Source organism: Nestor notabilis, unplaced genomic scaffold (assembly GCF_000696875.1).
Source record: "Nestor notabilis isolate BGI_N333 unplaced genomic scaffold, ASM69687v1 scaffold11457, whole genome shotgun sequence".
Lineage (NCBI taxonomy): Eukaryota > Metazoa > Chordata > Aves > Psittaciformes > Psittacidae > Nestor > Nestor notabilis.
Window position 1 is genome coordinate 10,572 of NW_009937822.1, and position 16,899 is coordinate 27,470.

The 16,899-nt window shown below is 38.0% G+C and overlaps 1 protein-coding gene across 1 annotated transcript; it reads left to right on the plus strand.

Moving 5' to 3' along the window:
- Positions 1–360: 360 nt before the first annotated feature.
- USP46 (ubiquitin specific peptidase 46) lies at positions 361–15,809 on the plus strand. Its single transcript, XM_010019027.1, has 8 exons — positions 361–457; positions 1,248–1,461; positions 4,269–4,498; positions 7,857–7,933; positions 13,081–13,164; positions 13,465–13,662; positions 14,487–14,565; positions 15,562–15,809. Exons 3-8 carry the CDS (start codon positions 4,286–4,288, stop codon positions 15,661–15,663), a joined length of 753 nt encoding a protein of 250 aa, XP_010017329.1. The 5' UTR covers positions 361–457; positions 1,248–1,461; positions 4,269–4,285; the 3' UTR covers positions 15,664–15,809.
- The last annotated feature ends 1,090 nt before the right edge of the window (positions 15,810–16,899 follow it).

Genomic DNA, 16,899 nt, shown 5'->3' on the forward strand with positions numbered 1-16,899 from the left:
TAGGAACTGGTTTATCCAAGATAACTTTTTGGAGTTTGCGTAAGATCAGAAGTATCTTCATGAGCGAAGAGAGTAATGGGATCCAACTGTTCCCATACACAGCAAAAACAAGGGGGAGGTGGATGCAAGGAGAAACACCATTGTTGTGACCTGTTCACTTCTAAGCAGCCATTACTAGAGTGTCTGGGGAGGCCAGCTCTACCACCCAGAACTGCAAATGTTTTTATTAGCTCATGTGACTGTCATGCTTGCCATCAGTAAGGCAGAGTTATCATGGTTAATCGTAGCTGAAAGGAACAAATGAATTTCTGTGCTGTCCATAACTTTATTTTATGATATCAATTTTCTAAATAATTCCTTCCTCCTTATTTCATAGGGCACCAATGCCTCTGCTCTGGAAAAAGACATTGGCCCAGAGCAGTTTCCAATCAATGAACACTACTTTGGATTGGTCAATGTAAGTATGATTTTAATTAGGCAAACTGTATACACAAGTATGGCTTTGAAGTTACTTAAACTTTGGTTTCTACTCCTGTATTTTTTTCTTTTCTCCCCCAAACCTGTTCTAAGGTAGGATTGTCTTCTTTTGAGAAAGAGCTGCTCATGGTCCAATTTTAAGCAAAGTGGGTTGCAAAACTGTGTATCAGATGTTTGAAGATAAGATACACCCCCAGAGAATCTATCTGTGTTCTATGAATGTTTCCAGGGATTAGAACTTACTTACACTTCAATAAAGTTAAAAGTCTATTTTAGCCATGAAACGTGAGGGAGAAAGTGACAGAAGTATGTACAAGCTTAGATACAGCAGATTCTCTTAAGAAGCGAGAAGCTTTTCTGTCTGACTAAGGAGAGAATGAGTGAGAAGGGTGTTTAATCACTTGTTTATTCCCATATAAATAAAATGAGCATAGTAATTCTTTCCATTGAAAACATTAGTCAGTCTGCTACTGAGCTGTAAGATAATGCCCAGCAAGAATATATTAATATATGGAATCAAGCTTAACAAGATCCACTACAATGAATAGATGTCTTGCAAGTGGAAATTTTTACTTTGCATCCTGGCTGATTTAGAACACCGCAGGTTTTATTGTGTAGTGTCAGGGGTGGGTATGGAAATATATTCCTACAGCTGCTGCCTGGCACAGTGGCTGGTATGTGACAGGGACACAGGAGCCAGAAGTTGAATGAAACGACTGGTTTTATTGTGATGCACAGGGATTAAGATTGTTCTTAATTTTGCATGGCAGTTTGGGAACACCTGCTACTGTAACTCCGTGCTGCAGGCATTGTATTTTTGCCGGCCATTTCGGGAAAATGTATTATCATACAAGGCCCAACAGAAAAAGAAGGAAAACCTCTTGACTTGCCTGGCAGATCTTTTTCACAGTATTGCTACTCAGAAGAAGAAAGTTGGAGTTATTCCACCAAAGAAGTTCATATCAAGGTTACGAAAAGAGAATGGTAAGTGTAAAGCTGGAATCCTCTTAGACTTCCTACACTGATCAGGAAAGTATAAATAAATATTGGACAATGTGATCATATTAATCAGACATTCAGGTTAAATTTTTAAATTACTTTAATTACTTTTGGGCTTTAGATACTAACATTTTAGTATCTGTGTACATGTTGCTATGCTTGGAATGACCATACGAGGTCTCATAAGTTGCCAGCGGTGCATGAACAAATGATGTTTCTGCAGCATGGTGGAACAGACCACACTGTACAGTGAGATGGGGCTGGGCATAGGGTGACACTGCTATAACTTTTGAATTATTTTTTTGTGGAGTATGGCACAGAGAAACACTGAGGCCAATTGGCAGCATAGAAACTGTGTAACCCAGCAGTGCTACAGGCACCACTAGTCCAAAACACCCTGCAGGACAGGTAATTAAGTACGCAGATGTGTTCAGTGAACTACACATCAGCTGCTCCTCTTGTTCTTAGAAATGGGCACAGTCTTACTTTGTGAAGCATCAGACCCTTTTTGAGCATTAGGCTGGCAACAGCATATGGCTAATCTTGTAGTTTTGTATAAGGGATATGAGGAACATCTTGAAGTAAGGAAGCCTGCCACACAGCTCCGTTTTGGCCTGGATTCATATCGCTGTGGGTGGTATGCTTAGAAACAGGAAAGCTTTGAATGAAGAGACAAAGTACAAATCAAACACCTGGAAGAAATTGCTTCGCAGTGACAGCATATAAATGGCCATACTGTTCATTCCAGAGCAGGCATTAGGAAGTGCGTCAGTTAGCTCTGAATCATCTAGTGATAAATGTCCCCACACTGTTTGGGATCACTTTTAGGGACTGGATCTTATGTTTTCCACTTTTCTAAAACTAAGACCAGACTCAGTGAGTATTAACCTACTTATGTGTCCAGGCTAGACACTGCAAAGCCAAAGGATCTGTCCAGTGTTTTCAGAGGAAATCCACATGAGCTTTTTCAGGAGCAGGGGGATAAAAATAAACATTTCCTTGAGTGACATGGTCTAGTCCTTGGGTGACATGGTCTAGTATGAGGTGCCCCTTCCCACAGCAAGGTGGTTGGAACTAGATGATCTTAAGGTCCTTTCCAACCTGAACCATTCTATGATTCTACGATTCTATTTCTGGGAACACAGATTCTATTTTCTTCAACATGATGGGCAAATTAAGCCTTTACTGGAGAAGTTTGTACTAAATCACCACCGAGAGATTCTCCTCTCCCCCTGTAAGCATTTCTTACTGAAGAGAACAAGCCTCTGCTTATCTATGTGAAAAATGAGCTTTGTTAGGTGATGTTATTATTACCATTTGTGGTGGATTAACCTTGGTTTCCAGGTGCCCACCAAGACTGTCTCTCACTCCTCTCCTCAGCAGGACAGGGGGAGAAAATAAGATGAAAAAACTTGTGGATTGAGATAAAAACAGCTTAATAATCATAATTAAAAAAAAAAAAGCAAAGGTGGCATCTGGAAGCAAAGCAAAAACATAGAATAGAATCATAGAATCATAGAATAGTTAGGGTTGGAAAGGACCTTAAGATCACCTTGTATCAGCAAGTGATTTCCAGCCACTCCCTGGGGAGCAGGCCTTTGGTGTGCACAGGAGTTGTTTCAGAACACAGACATCTTAATAATGAATCTCTGGTCAGTTTGGGGTAGCTGTCCCAGCTATTTCTCCTCCCAACCTCTTGCCCACCCCCAACCTACCAGCCTTTCGAGACAGCCTTGATGCTGCGGGAGCACTGCTCAGCAATAGCCAAAACATTGGCACATTGTCAACACCCTTCTAGCCACACTACAAAGCACAGCATTGTACGGGCTGCTATGAGGAAATGTAACTCCATCCCAGCCAGACACAGTACACTAGTACGTGTCAGCATTCAATGTCTTCGCTTTCCACACCCATGTGTCTTAGTCTCCAAACTCTGTGCTGTTTCTAGGTGTCTAAGGGACTTGGAATGTATGGGTGGGAGTCAGGACCACCTGAAGTTAGGTGTCTAGTCTAACGAGTTAATTTACTGGTCTAAGGAATTAATTCAGGAGGTGTCACCCTCTTGCTTTCTTCATTGTCTGTAGTGGGAGCCTACACAATCAACACCAGAGCATAACCTTTCAGTCAGCTAAAGTTTGGTGAGATGAAGCCTTCCCCAAAGTAGCTTCACTGAAACTAGCATGACTGCAGAACTGCTCTTCTTTGGTAGTCCTAAACCCTTTGCTGAACAAAGGACAATAGACTGCTGGAGTGGTTCCAGAGAAGGGTAACAAAGCTGGTGAAGGGTCTGGCGCACAAGTCTTCTGAGGAACGGCTGAGGGAATTGAGGTTATTTAGTCTGGAGAAGAGAAGGCTCAGGGGAGACCTTATCACTCTCTACAACTACCTGAAAGGAGGTTGTAGTGAGGTGGGGGTCTGCCTCTTCTCCCAGGTAACAAGCGATAGGAGAAGCAGAAATGGCCCCAAGGTGCACCAGGGGAGGTTTAGATTGGATATTAGGAAAAACGTCTTCACCGAGAGGGTGATCAGGCCTTGGAACAGGCTGCCCAGGGAAGTGGTGGAATCACTGTTCCTGGAGTGTTCAAAACCCATGTAGATGAGGCCCTCAGTGACATGGTTTAGTGGTGGTCTTGGTAGTCCTGGTGTAATGGTTGAACTTGATGACCTTAAAGGTCTTTTCCAACCTAGCTGATTCTACGGTTCTATGTATTTGAGAAGAAATAATGAATTTAGTTTGCTTTCTTGAAGGGAAAGATATACTTAACTTTAGAAATCTCGACTCTTCTTCACAGATCTCTTTGACAACTACATGCAGCAGGATGCACATGAGTTTTTAAATTACCTGCTCAACACCATTGCAGACATATTGCAGGAGGAGAAGAAACAGGAAAAGCAAAATGGGAAACTGAAAAATGGCAACATGAATGAAGCTGAAGAGAACAATAAACAAGAGCTCACCTGGGTGCATGAGATTTTTCAGGGAACACTGACTAACGAAACTAGATGTTTGAACTGTGAAACCGTAAGCATTGGGATAGATTTTTTGGTTTTTTGGTTGTTGCCCATTAATAGATAGATACATTTTATATATATAAATATATGAATCTTTTCAGACATCTGAGAATTGTGGATATTCCTGTAGACTTTACTTCTTGAAGTGAGTATATTCTTTTCTAAAAATTTATTTTTCTAAGCATTACTTGGCTAACCTATGCCAAGTCTTGCTGTCCTAATATGTATCTCTACAGTTTAAGTCCTTGCTAGTTAATCAATACCCTTCCTTATTATTGTAACTTTGAAGAAGATACTCATATCTATTCCATGAATAAGTGAAATGTTACAATGAATTTGTGTTAATTCAATCCTAAGACTGTGACTGGCATACAGGGGGTTTGTTATTAACAAACCAGATGTTACCTTATCTCCCTAATATTTTCTAAAGGATGCTGTCAGTTTGAAGTCTCTTATTTTTGAAGTATGCATAAAAATTAGTTTTAGTTAGGACACCTGATTGCAATTCTACTATCGATTTCTGTGGGTTTTAATCACATGCTCCTACTTAAAAGGAAAAAGAAATAATAATTAAAAAAAAAAGGTTCCTCTCTGTCAGTTTTCTATGTCAAAGAGTAATACAAGAAAAAGGTCTGTTTTGGGGAGAAAAGTGACAGTGACATTCAAAAAAGTTTGGAATTAACCTCACCTAACCTTTGCTTTGTAAAAGGTAGCTGTCAAGTATGAATTAGTTTTATCAGCTCCTTCTGTAGGTGATGGAGATTGTAAAGGAGCTCCTGCAGGGTGCTTGCTTTATCTGTTTCTAGGCTGTTTCATGAAACAGAAAGTTTTAACAGTATCAGTATTCTCCTCTATAAAGCCTGTCCTGGTTTCACAGTGTTACTGAGCTGTTGCAATTGGTGGTGCAGCAGTGCTGTGAACTGGGCCAGCAAACAGATACGGCCTAAGAATAATGTGTTTTTAACTCAGACCAGTGCTGCTTCTTCCAAAGGAAATGCAACTTTAGATTATCTGCTTTAAGATGGGAGAAGGTGCCCAGAGAAGGTATCTTCAGACAGCAAGCTGAGTTTAAATATTTATAACTTTAAACAGATGAAATTAGGTGAGATAAACCCTACTCAGGTCCTGCCAGATGCGTAAAAGAACATATCTTGATATTTCTAATCATAAAGAATAGATCTTTATCCAAGAAAACATGACTTGTCCAGGGATTTGGGTCAGAGGGGGTGGAAAGAAAGAGGTAAAGCGATAGTCAACATGAAAAAAGAGGTTGGACCAAGTTTGGAACAAGCTTGTATAATGAAAACATTCTTTAATCTATTTCATTTATAAAATCTAAGTAATAATAGCAAGTTAAAATAAGTGAAAGTGTAGCATTGTTTTTAACTGACAAGCTCCTTTAAACAGCTGTGGCCTAATTCTAAATTAATACCCATTGTTCACTCAGACAAACATTACTGAAGTCAGGATGTGCCCTTGGAAACAGCAAAACTGCACAATACTTCATTTGTAATTTAAAGTAACCAAGCTTTATGGAAAAAGTCGTGCTAGGTATTGCTGTTGTGGGAAGGCTTGTCTGTATCTTCCAGTGAATGTGGAAATACTGTACACTACTCAGGATAATTTCCATTTATTTTTCTTCTATTGCTGTGTCTTGAAATCCTTTGGAAAGAGTAGAATGCCTATAAAGCTATTCCTTTGCTAAAATATTCATACATAGCACATGAAGAATCATTCAGAATTCAGCAGTTCTTAGTCTCACTTAGAACAGTAACGGTGCAGTTTGAATCTGGTTTTCCAGCTACCTTTAGTTTTGGTCTGTATTGTTCCAGCTCCAACTAACTCATCTTCCCTTTTTGGTAAATATCTGATGTGCTGAAATCAATAACAAAATTCTGAGCTTCTTTGTGGGATTCAGATGAAATACTATACTTGCCAAAGACTTTTCCAAGTATTTAACTTCTTTCTTGACATGCAGTGTGTCTGGTGTTTGACAGAACTCTAGTTCCAGCTGTAGAGACACAATGTTCTCTGAAGCTTTGTATCTTGCAAATTCTAGCTGTGTACTTATACTGCAGTTGATTGCTGCCAGTTCTGTGGTTTCTGTCCCCTGCGCATCAAACCATGTCTCAGGGAGGATTTTTGTTTGGAGAACTGCTGTTCATTTTAATTGAGTGCATGTTATGCCTCTGTACATCTTCGATAATATCAACATTCTGTCTGCTAAAGGTGTTCCTTTGGATTCAGGACTGCATTCGCCATGTTTATGGGGTCCTTGACATAATGCAAAGATGAGCTGAAAGTAGTACCTAACTTTCACATCCATAGAATTGCAGAAATCCGGGCATGAGGGACTTGCATCAGAACAATGATTTCAAACTCTCACTGAAGTTCTTGATTTGAACTTCACTATTCTGACATCTGATTTAGTTATTCTAAAGAAATGTATTTATAGCAGGCAAAATAGAGTGTTCATGCATTTTATAAACAGAAGTAGTTGTTTTGAACATGACTGAATTCACGTGCAGTACTTCTGCAGCCTTTTTGATTCAGTTGAAGTATTACAACAATTATCCATTTGGATAAGGTTTTTTTTGTTAATTTGTTACATCTTCAAGATTACACACTCTAAGTGAAAAATCATTTACAAAGCTAAAATCAAGGTCTATCATTCTGAAAATATTTGGGGTTACTTTTAAAATAACTCTTCATTAGAATTTTTCAACTCTTGTCTAAAAAACATTGGTGAAATCAAAATTATTTTGCAAAATATTATTAGTTTCCATTTTTACCTTTAATCTTTCAATTTTTAAATCAAAATTATTGACCAGAAATAATATTCAATGGGAAAATGCAACTGTGTCAACCAGGAATATAACGCCAGCCTTTTGAATACTCACTGGAAGAAAACAGCATCATTAACTATGACATGTCTGGCTAGATACTTTTTGGAAGATATCTTCATTGCATCCTTACCAGCAGGGATTATTTTGTAGGGTGTACATTGTAAAACTAGACTGCATTGCATAACAAGGAAGCATATGTAATGCACCAGTCACAGCTAATAGAGGGGATGATGATCCCCCTTTGAGGAACAGTAGACCGCAGTTGCTGGTCCATGGTTGGTGGGCTTGGAGAAGTGGAATAGATGGAAGTTAAATTATAAGAAAGCTGGATTGGTAGAGTTACTAATAAATATAGTCATGCTGAACTAGGAAAAAAAAAAAAGCATTGAAATGAGTTACTTTTGTGAAACTTATTTCTACAGAAATTGCTCTACCTTTAGCACTTGCACATAGATATAAACAGCATTTAGATGTGTGGTGTTTTACTAAGTCTCTCTTTCACATGTATATTTTTTGCAACAGGTTAGTAGCAAAGATGAAGATTTTCTTGACCTTTCTGTTGATGTGGAGCAGAACACATCAATTACACACTGTCTAAGGTAAATGAGTGTATCTCTGGCAGATAGTTTTGTCTGACTTTGCTAAATTTTCCGAGTCTAGTAGGTACAGAAAAAAGAAGGTGAATAGCATTGGGTTTTGAACTTTTCGTAAGCAGAAGAAAAAGATTATAAACTGGATGTTTCCTCTAACAACAAAAGATAAGTTAGTGTATTTTATTTTACTCACTGTCTTTTTCAATATATGTGTTTGAAAGAGAAAAAAAATCATCTCTTGGGGAAAATAATTGATTGCCTTGTCATCTGGAAGAATTGCTGCAGAATAATAATTGGCTTCAAAGGGATTTCAGTGTGCTTGTATTTAAGCTTCTATTCAAGTGCTTTGTTGATTAGGACTTATGTGCATATTAAAAGTTAAGTGAGTGCTTTGCAGAAAGACTGCTAGAGTCCCTAGAGCGCAAAAAGATCTCTAAAATCTGAAAGATCTTCTGCATACAAATTTCTATTCTGTGTCTCATCCTAAAATTACAAGGAGAAGTCTTTTATTCTAAGTTTCAGTTCTGCTCGTAGTAGACCCTTAACTATTAACCAGATACTTCAGAGGTCAAAATAATTTTGAGACTTCATGGAGGATTATTCTGAGAGATTTAAAATATCTGAAGTTTTGGCATTGATACAATAAACCGATACCTAGATTTAAGGCAATATGTTGCTGCTCTATGGTAAGCAGTATCAATTGGTCAAATTACTCTTTCAAGCTACAAAATTGCTACCAACTTTGAAATTGCATTTAACATTTATTCTGGAATGCCTAGGAAGGGTTGCCTGGCATCTCACCCTAAGCTGAGAGTTACAGAAAGACAAAGCATATGAGAGACGGTAAGGTTCGTAAGTCAGAAAGTGGTTTCTTTACAGATACCACGACTGTACTAAGTTACTTCTGTTACATATGAAAGTGCTAAATCCAGTAAGGTTTTTCCTTCTCAACTTCTGTTTGGTCTCCTGTAGGATACTGTAGCAGTGCTTAGTCCTCAAGTAGTCAACACTGCAGTAACTAACCTGATTATGAAAGGTAATCAAATTGAAGAGAAGCTTTGGAAAAGAGTGCCTTATTTTCTTTTTGTTTTCCCGTTGTCTCTTTGTTTGTTCATGTCACCAATAACAGAATCAGTATTAGTATTATGGGTTTTTATTTACACACTTTTAAGTTCTTCACTGTACCACCACCTTGAACTTGGTTTTATCAGCCTTACCTTTCCCTGTGGTGTTCAAAGTCAATTTGAAATCACACTGACATCCAGGGAGGCTGAAGTGTGAATCTTCTGAGGTCCTTTCTAACCTGAGTTGTTACCTGGTTCTATGATACACAGTTACTGGAGACTGAGCACAGACTTTATCTTACAGCTTAGTCTGGTGAATGTGTTAGAAACTGCTGCTGTCCATAAGTTGCCATCTGCCCTTCAGCTTTCTCCATTTTTTAAATTTAATTTCTTAGTTGTTAAGCTTCCTGGAAATATTTTGTTTGGAAAGGCTGTTTTATTGCATTCCCGCTACCAAATAACATGTGGCTGTAGCTTATGATGTGGAAGAACTGCATCTGCACTATTGAAATCAACAGGTGAATGGTGGAGTTGAGAGGGACCACAAGAGGTTAGCCCCTTTCTACACCTCAGATAGGATGCTTGTCCAACCTGTTCCAAGAGGTCTTTTATTAGTGGTAGCTTGACTGCCTATCTCAGTCCATCTTGTTTTCACTACTAACAAGTTCTTCCCACCGTGTAACATGAATCTTCCTTGTTTCAGTTCAAGCCATTTACTGCAACATGGTTGCATACGTTTTGGAGTCCACACATTGTTCCTTTTGGAAACAAAGGGAAGCAAAATCCCAGTTTTAATTTTCTTGGGGTGGGAGGTGCAGGTTGCTATTTACAGATTAAACAGAAAGAGAGTCATCACTTACCATCTATTCTGTTTTGTCTTTTACACTAGCAGCATGTCTACTTCTGTTTAGAAAACAAATATTCAGTTAGAATATGGATTTCTGCTTATTGCTCTAAGGTATTATGCATTATTAAATGAAGTGTAAGTGCTCTTGTGGTTTCTGTTAATAGGAACAGCCAAGTTATTACTCTTTGGGGGAACTTTGCTGTTTCTTTTTTTAATAACAACTGCTTCGGTGTGTCTTTACAGCTTTAAGTGCTATGGCACTGAAAAGGTAAAATAAAGAAAAACAGTACGAGATAACACTCAAGTAGAAAAATTTCTTTGCCACTACAGATGAATATTCATTTCAGTAATTCTTGTAGCCTTTCAGATTGAAAAGATCCTGTGTACATAAAAGGTGACAAGCCTCTGACATAGTCTGACTCTACAGGGTAGAAAATGGAGCCTGAAGCAACAGAAGTCTAAACAAATATAGTACATATCCATTATTTGTACTTCCACTAGGACTTGCAAAGTTTAGCAGTCCATTTGATCCTGACTTTTAACTAGTCCACCTGTGCTTTTTTACTCCACTAAGAATTCTCTCATCTCTTAAAACAGAAATTTTTTAGTATTTATGCACATAAACAGCAGAAATCACATTTCACACTGTAGTATAGAGGCTGCAGAGAGATGAACTGTGAAAGCACATGAGATTAATTATAAATTAGTATAGCTTGAGCAGGTGTATTTTAAAATTCCTTTCTCCTGTCAAAATACCATATAAACAAAATGCAGATTGACCTGTTAACGGAATAGGAAAGAGTTAGAAATGTCTTCAAACTAGCTCTGCAGGTATAAAATTCCTTAAGCCTATAGTGCTTGTACATGCAGGCTTTGTGTGAACTCGTCAACGATGTGTTGCTTTCAACTATTCAGCATCTATTAGAAGTGCCATGATGAAAATTCTCTATTGCTAAAACAGCTACTGAAGTTGTAGTTGTAAAGTTAGCAAAAGCATCTAATTAGTTAAGTTAGCAAAAGCATCTAATCCTCACCTGCATACCTCCCTTCAGCCAGGGAAAGATTTAATGCTTAAAAATATACCACCAATTTTGTTCCTGGTGCAGGAAAAGGAATTAATATGTGCTGAATAAGTGAATTAGTAGTGCCCTTAAATTCCATGGCTGTGCTTCGCCTGCTGTGGTAGAATAGGGCAACAGTCTGTCAGGTGGAAGTAGAAGACAAAGGAACAAAAGACAAAATGCTAAAGGACATGTAAGGGAATGCCCCTCAGTTTGTCAAGTATCTGCATATTTGTCAGGTTTTCACAGATGTAATGTCCACAGCAGTCAACTTACCATACAAAATGTTACATGTTATTGGTTTCCGAATAATTAATACATTTCAAGAAGAATTCAGAAACACTTTGAGTTTAATTCGTTTTTGTGGGAGGCTTGGCATAGAACAAACCAATATCTATCAGATTTCTACCATCTGCCCATGTTTCTTTATGTTAGGAAAAAATATTATTTCTGTTGATTCACATTGAGAGAGGAAGGAAACAAATTATTTTACGAGTTTGTTGGGGGATTTTTTTTGTTGTTGTTTATTTGGGGTTTTTTAAATTGACACTTTAGGCTTTGAAAATAAACATCAGATTCTTTCCTTAACAGAACACATTCTACTGAATCTTGCAGCATCATGTTCCCCACACATATAACCTGTTTCTATTGTTTTTTTTAAGTTTTATCTCTTCACTCATGATCCCCTGAAAGGTTAACATCTTTTTTCAGAGGAATTGGCTGAATTCAGTTAATTTTGTCTTTGAATTCAAATGTGAAATCAGATACTTGAGATCAGTATTTACCACTGAAGAAATTCTTACCAGTGATCATGCTTTATTTTCTTTAAGATAGAAAATTATCCTTACGATCAAAGTTTTGTTGCAACTTATCTTTCAAGACATGTATTTGGTCCATATAAAGAAAAAAAACCTAATACAAGCATTCTCAGTATAATATTATTTAGTCATATGAAGTGCCTCCCTGTCATATAAACATACAGCATGACAGAGAGGAACTTTTAGGAACTTATGTAAATAAAATTCTACCACTTATGCTGTGGCAATCTATATAGTCTTCAGCTCTTCCATCAACCTCTGGGGTGATGATGCCAGGAAGAAATAAGGATCTAGAATCCTCCCTCTGCCTTTGTAAGATGGTTCTGGTGCTGCCTACTGTGAGAACAGGCTGAACTTGCAGACGATGCAGCTTCAGCCTCCATGTATGTGAACTGCAATGGTAGAATGGAGTTTATTATTTGTGGGTCTGAATTTGCCTGGAGTTCAGAAGGCTATTAAATACAATGTAGGTGCAATCAACAGGGCAGTTTTGTACTTCAGATATATCTATTTAAGGCCCAAAGTCACAAGAAAACCTGTGTGCTTAAAGTGGAAGATAGGTGCCTATGTTTGTATTTACAGTTCTCAAAGCACCTGCTCAGCTGCAATGTAACACTAGAGGTGACAAAAAGTTACTACCAGGTTTTTTTACAGTTCACTTTTTTTAGGTAGCTAAAATTCTGCTCCAAAACATATTGGCACAGTGACTTTTGGCAAATCTTTTCTGTGAACTAAGAGACACTATCAAACCAGCCTTCCTCTGCCTCTATCACTTCAAAAGCTCAATCCAGAAAAATTTCCAAGCGTATTTACTTGCTCAGGATTTAAAAAGCCTTCTATACTAGCTGAAACTTTCCTTTTTAGACATAAAGAAGGTATAATCAAATAACTTCTGGGTGACAGTTCAAGACGTTTGAGGATGCAGAAAAATGACTTCAATTTATTTCTTCTGTGTAAGAGGATTCAAACCTACCTTACGGAAGAACACCATAAAATGTGAGCTATTTGGGGATGATTGAAGTGCACTTGAAGCTGTTCCATTCTGCAAATAATTTAAAAAGGGACTGGATGGATTGTGCAACTACACTCAAGTCTTGACATGTAATAGGCTAGGGTATAGTTCCCACTTTGAGATACCTTCCTCTTATGGAGGGCCTCAGTTCCTAATACAGGGCTGTCATAGCCACCAGATACCTAAAGTCCCCATGCAACTCAGGTACAGCTGCTTTAGATGTTTTAGCAAACTGGGCTCAGTGGAGAGAGGATTTGATCCTGTGTGTCTTTTTAGGGTTTCAAATCATCAGCCCAAGTGGGGCAAAAGTGTGAAGATCCTTTAAAAACTGATAACTGTGTTTGTTTACAGAGACTTCAGTAACACAGAGACATTATGTAGTGAACAGAAATACTACTGTGAAACTTGCTGCAGTAAACAAGAGGCCCAGAAAAGGTAAGCAGAGAGCAGGCTATTTCACCATGTCGCTTCTGGGCATTGACCAACCTCCTCCTTGGTATTTCTTGTGTTTAGATACCTAGAAGCTTTACACCCCAGTTGCATTCTCTGTGTGGGCCAAAGAACCTACAGACAGATTGAAAGCTGTTACATTTATCTTATAGTCTAGAAGCTACTGCTAGTTGACTACTGTTACTTACAAAGTGCTTTTATAACGCAAAAATTTACTCGTTACGGAAAGATGGAATGGCTTGAACTTGTCAGGTCTTTATCATATGCACTCTAACGGTTTCACAGGATGAGAGTAAAAAAACTGCCAATGATTCTTGCCTTACACCTCAAGAGATTCAAGTATATGGAGCAATTGCACAGATATACTAAGCTGTCTTATCGTGTAGTATTTCCTCTGGAGTTACGTCTCTTCAACACGTCTGGCGATGCTGTCAACTTAGATCGCATGTACGACTTGGTAGCTGTTGTTGTTCACTGTGGAAGGTAAGATACTTTCATATAGATCTCAAGCTATTGCCAGATATTTGCCAAGGGCAGAGGCATGCCTGACAAAATGCAAGGAGAATGGGAGGGACATCATAAATTCTGCTGCTGTCCCAGCTTGCCTGAACCTGTGGCCTGAACCTCTTAACCACCCTCCTTCATAGTAAATCTCTACTCATTTTAAAAACAACGTCTCAGGCCTCCAAAAGTCACAAGACTGGTTTGAATTAATAGAGCTGTCTCCTTCCTCAAGAGCCCACTTACAGAGCTTGGGAGCCAGGACCCTGTGAGGGCCAGATGCATGTAGGTCCTGCAAGAGATTATCTTGTTCTCCTGTCAAGGCAATGAAAATGATAGTTTTAATAAAGCTTTTCACATATGGGGTATTGTCAAACATGAAACAAACAAAAATCCTCGGGGCTCTAGGAACATGACTTCTTGTCCCTCTTCTCAAAGACTGTGTGTAACTAAATACTCACAGTTGATACCAAGCTATTTTTCCCCTTAAATTTAGTTCATAACATCTTAAAAATATTTGCAGTAGTTGATGCCTGCCAAAACCAAATTGGTTATTATTCTATAGGTTAATTTGGAAATGGTCTTGGCACAGATGAAAACACAGTTAGCTTTCAGTTGACAAAGCCTTTGCAGAAGTTCAGTAAAAAGGTGAAAGGAGTAAATGTCTACTGACCCACCAGGGGTGGGTTTACTATGTTCTTCATAACAGTTATAATTCAGTCTGCTTCCATATAGAAATGTGGCTGATCAAAATGGACTCAATAGTATCTTCTAATATTTTGGGGTTTGTGTGTTTTGCTTTCTAGTGGACCGAATCGGGGGCATTATATTACTATTGTGAAAAGTCATGGATTTTGGCTCTTGTTTGATGATGACATTGTAGAGGTCAGTATGCTGACGGTCACAGCACAGCTGTTATGTTCATGTTCTCTTTCCTATTTGGGGTTAAAATTCTGATCCAGATCTCTGCATAGATTACTAGTTTGCAAAGCTATAGTTTGCTTGTAATGTGATATTTACAACAACTCTGTTAAGAAGTAAGATCGCAAATGGAATTATTCATCCTGTAGTTCTTACTCTGTCAGTGTCAGAGGGGTTGTTTTATTTCAGAGAACATCAGTTTTTAATATCAGACTTCAAGGGTTTAATTTGGAATGTTTTTTATATCTAATAAAATCAATTTAATCCATTAAGACTTAAAATATCCATGAACTTTGTTGCAATCCTTGGCAACGTAACTTGGCAAAACTGAATTGGGTAAAGGTAGCACTGCTCTAGAATTTTAATTTTTGAACAGTTGGGAACTTAGAAGAAAGTCTGGATTCTGCAGTTGATCTGGGTTTGTCTGAATATAAATTAGAGCAGGATCTGGCCTGTGGGTATTACAGATTCTGTCTAAGCATTCTGCAATTCATTCCTAAGCAACCCCATTATGTCATTGTGGTACCTTGACAAAATGGAGGTCTTAAGCCTTATTTCCCAGGAGTAAATCCAGTGGAGGATAGTAAGCACTGGGACATTGGATGGGCCATGTCTTGAGGAGTGTTTCTGGAAGTTTCAGAAAGAAGGGGTGACATGGTCACATTTTTGTGTTTTAACAGTGTTCATTATTGCACTCCAAGGAGTCTCGCTGTTACTGGAAAAAGCCTAATTCAGTTAGGTTCACCAAGACCAACATTCCTGTTGATTTCCGTGACTGAGACTAGTAGGGCTTAGCCCCTGAACATTACCTTTTTGCTGCTTAAATTGCAAACAGAATTTGTTAATTGCTACCCTGAAACAAGTAACTGAATTTGTCTTTTGTGTTTATACGGTCATTTGATCCATGTTTGGTACTTCTTTTACCTAACAGCACACTAATTTTTTTTATTTATTTTGCAGAAAATAGATGCTCAAGCTATTGAAGAATTCTATGGTCTGACCTCTGATATATCAAAAAATTCAGAGTCTGGCTATATTTTATTCTATCAGTCAAGAGAGTAACTTGGCAAACTGTGACAACTGCGCACAATGATGCTGCACACAAAAGAAGGTGATGGCCCCCCTTAACTGACTTTTACACAGACCACATCTTGTGTGGTTGAACAACAATACACTGTCTGCTACTAAATGGTCTATGTGATATTGACTATAACCATCCATTTTTGACATACAGAACTTTGTTTTGGAGAGGGGGATTGTTTGTAGTTTTTAAGTGTGATTGAAGAATTAATTGCAGTCAGATTTTAGTGGAATTTATATGAACTAACATTTACAGATAATAAGATTTGGATGTCAGCTGTTAAACCCAGTCCAGCTAGAGTAGTATTTTGTATGGAAGTGTTCATCGCATTTAGAGAAAAATTGTTTAAAACTTTCTAAATGGCTTTGGGGTGTGTTGATTTACAAAGCATTCCTTTAAATACATCTTGACTTACATTTACCCATTTTAATTGCAACAAAAAAACATTTGTTTCATGATGATTGGAATTATGGTTGTATAGGGGATTTTTTTAATATGTTACTCTCTGATATTGTTCCAAAGTCTTTTAAGCTTTGGGTTATTAAAAAGTTTCAATGCATAACCTCAGGCCTAAAATTCACATAGAGAGATTTAAATTACAGTGGAACCAAGTAATTCCGTATGTCCAGTCACTTTGTTTATCATGAGACAGTACAGTTCAGGTGAGATTTCAGAACTTTCAGAGCACTGGAATAAAGGGAGCAAGATGACATGTGGCACAGAGATAAATTACATGTATAGAGATAAAGCTTATCTTTCCATTAAAATGATATCATAGGTTTACTTAATGGAGTTTGCAGAGATTGCAACACTGCTCACATATAACATCCAGCAGGACTGAAATGACAGTGCATTTAAATGTGCCGTTCATACAGTGCGTAAGACATTAATTGATCCTGCAATTTTCAGAATATCTGTTGGCTCCGTTTTCATTTCTCAAGACAGAGTCCATTTCTTAGCAACATAACATAAGGCATAACAACCATTAGTTTACATTCACTGTCATGTATATACCATCTCTAACATTTTGGCCATGTACGACAGCGTTTGAGTCACCAGAGAAACAGATAGGCGTCTGGAGTGTCTGACTTCAAAAACATCAGAAGGCTTAGTCTGTGATTTTACTGGGTAAATTTTGCTGGCACTAGTCAAGTACTGACTAATAAAATTGCTGAACTCACTGGAATTTGGCAAAAGATGAATGTAGAAGAAAGTAT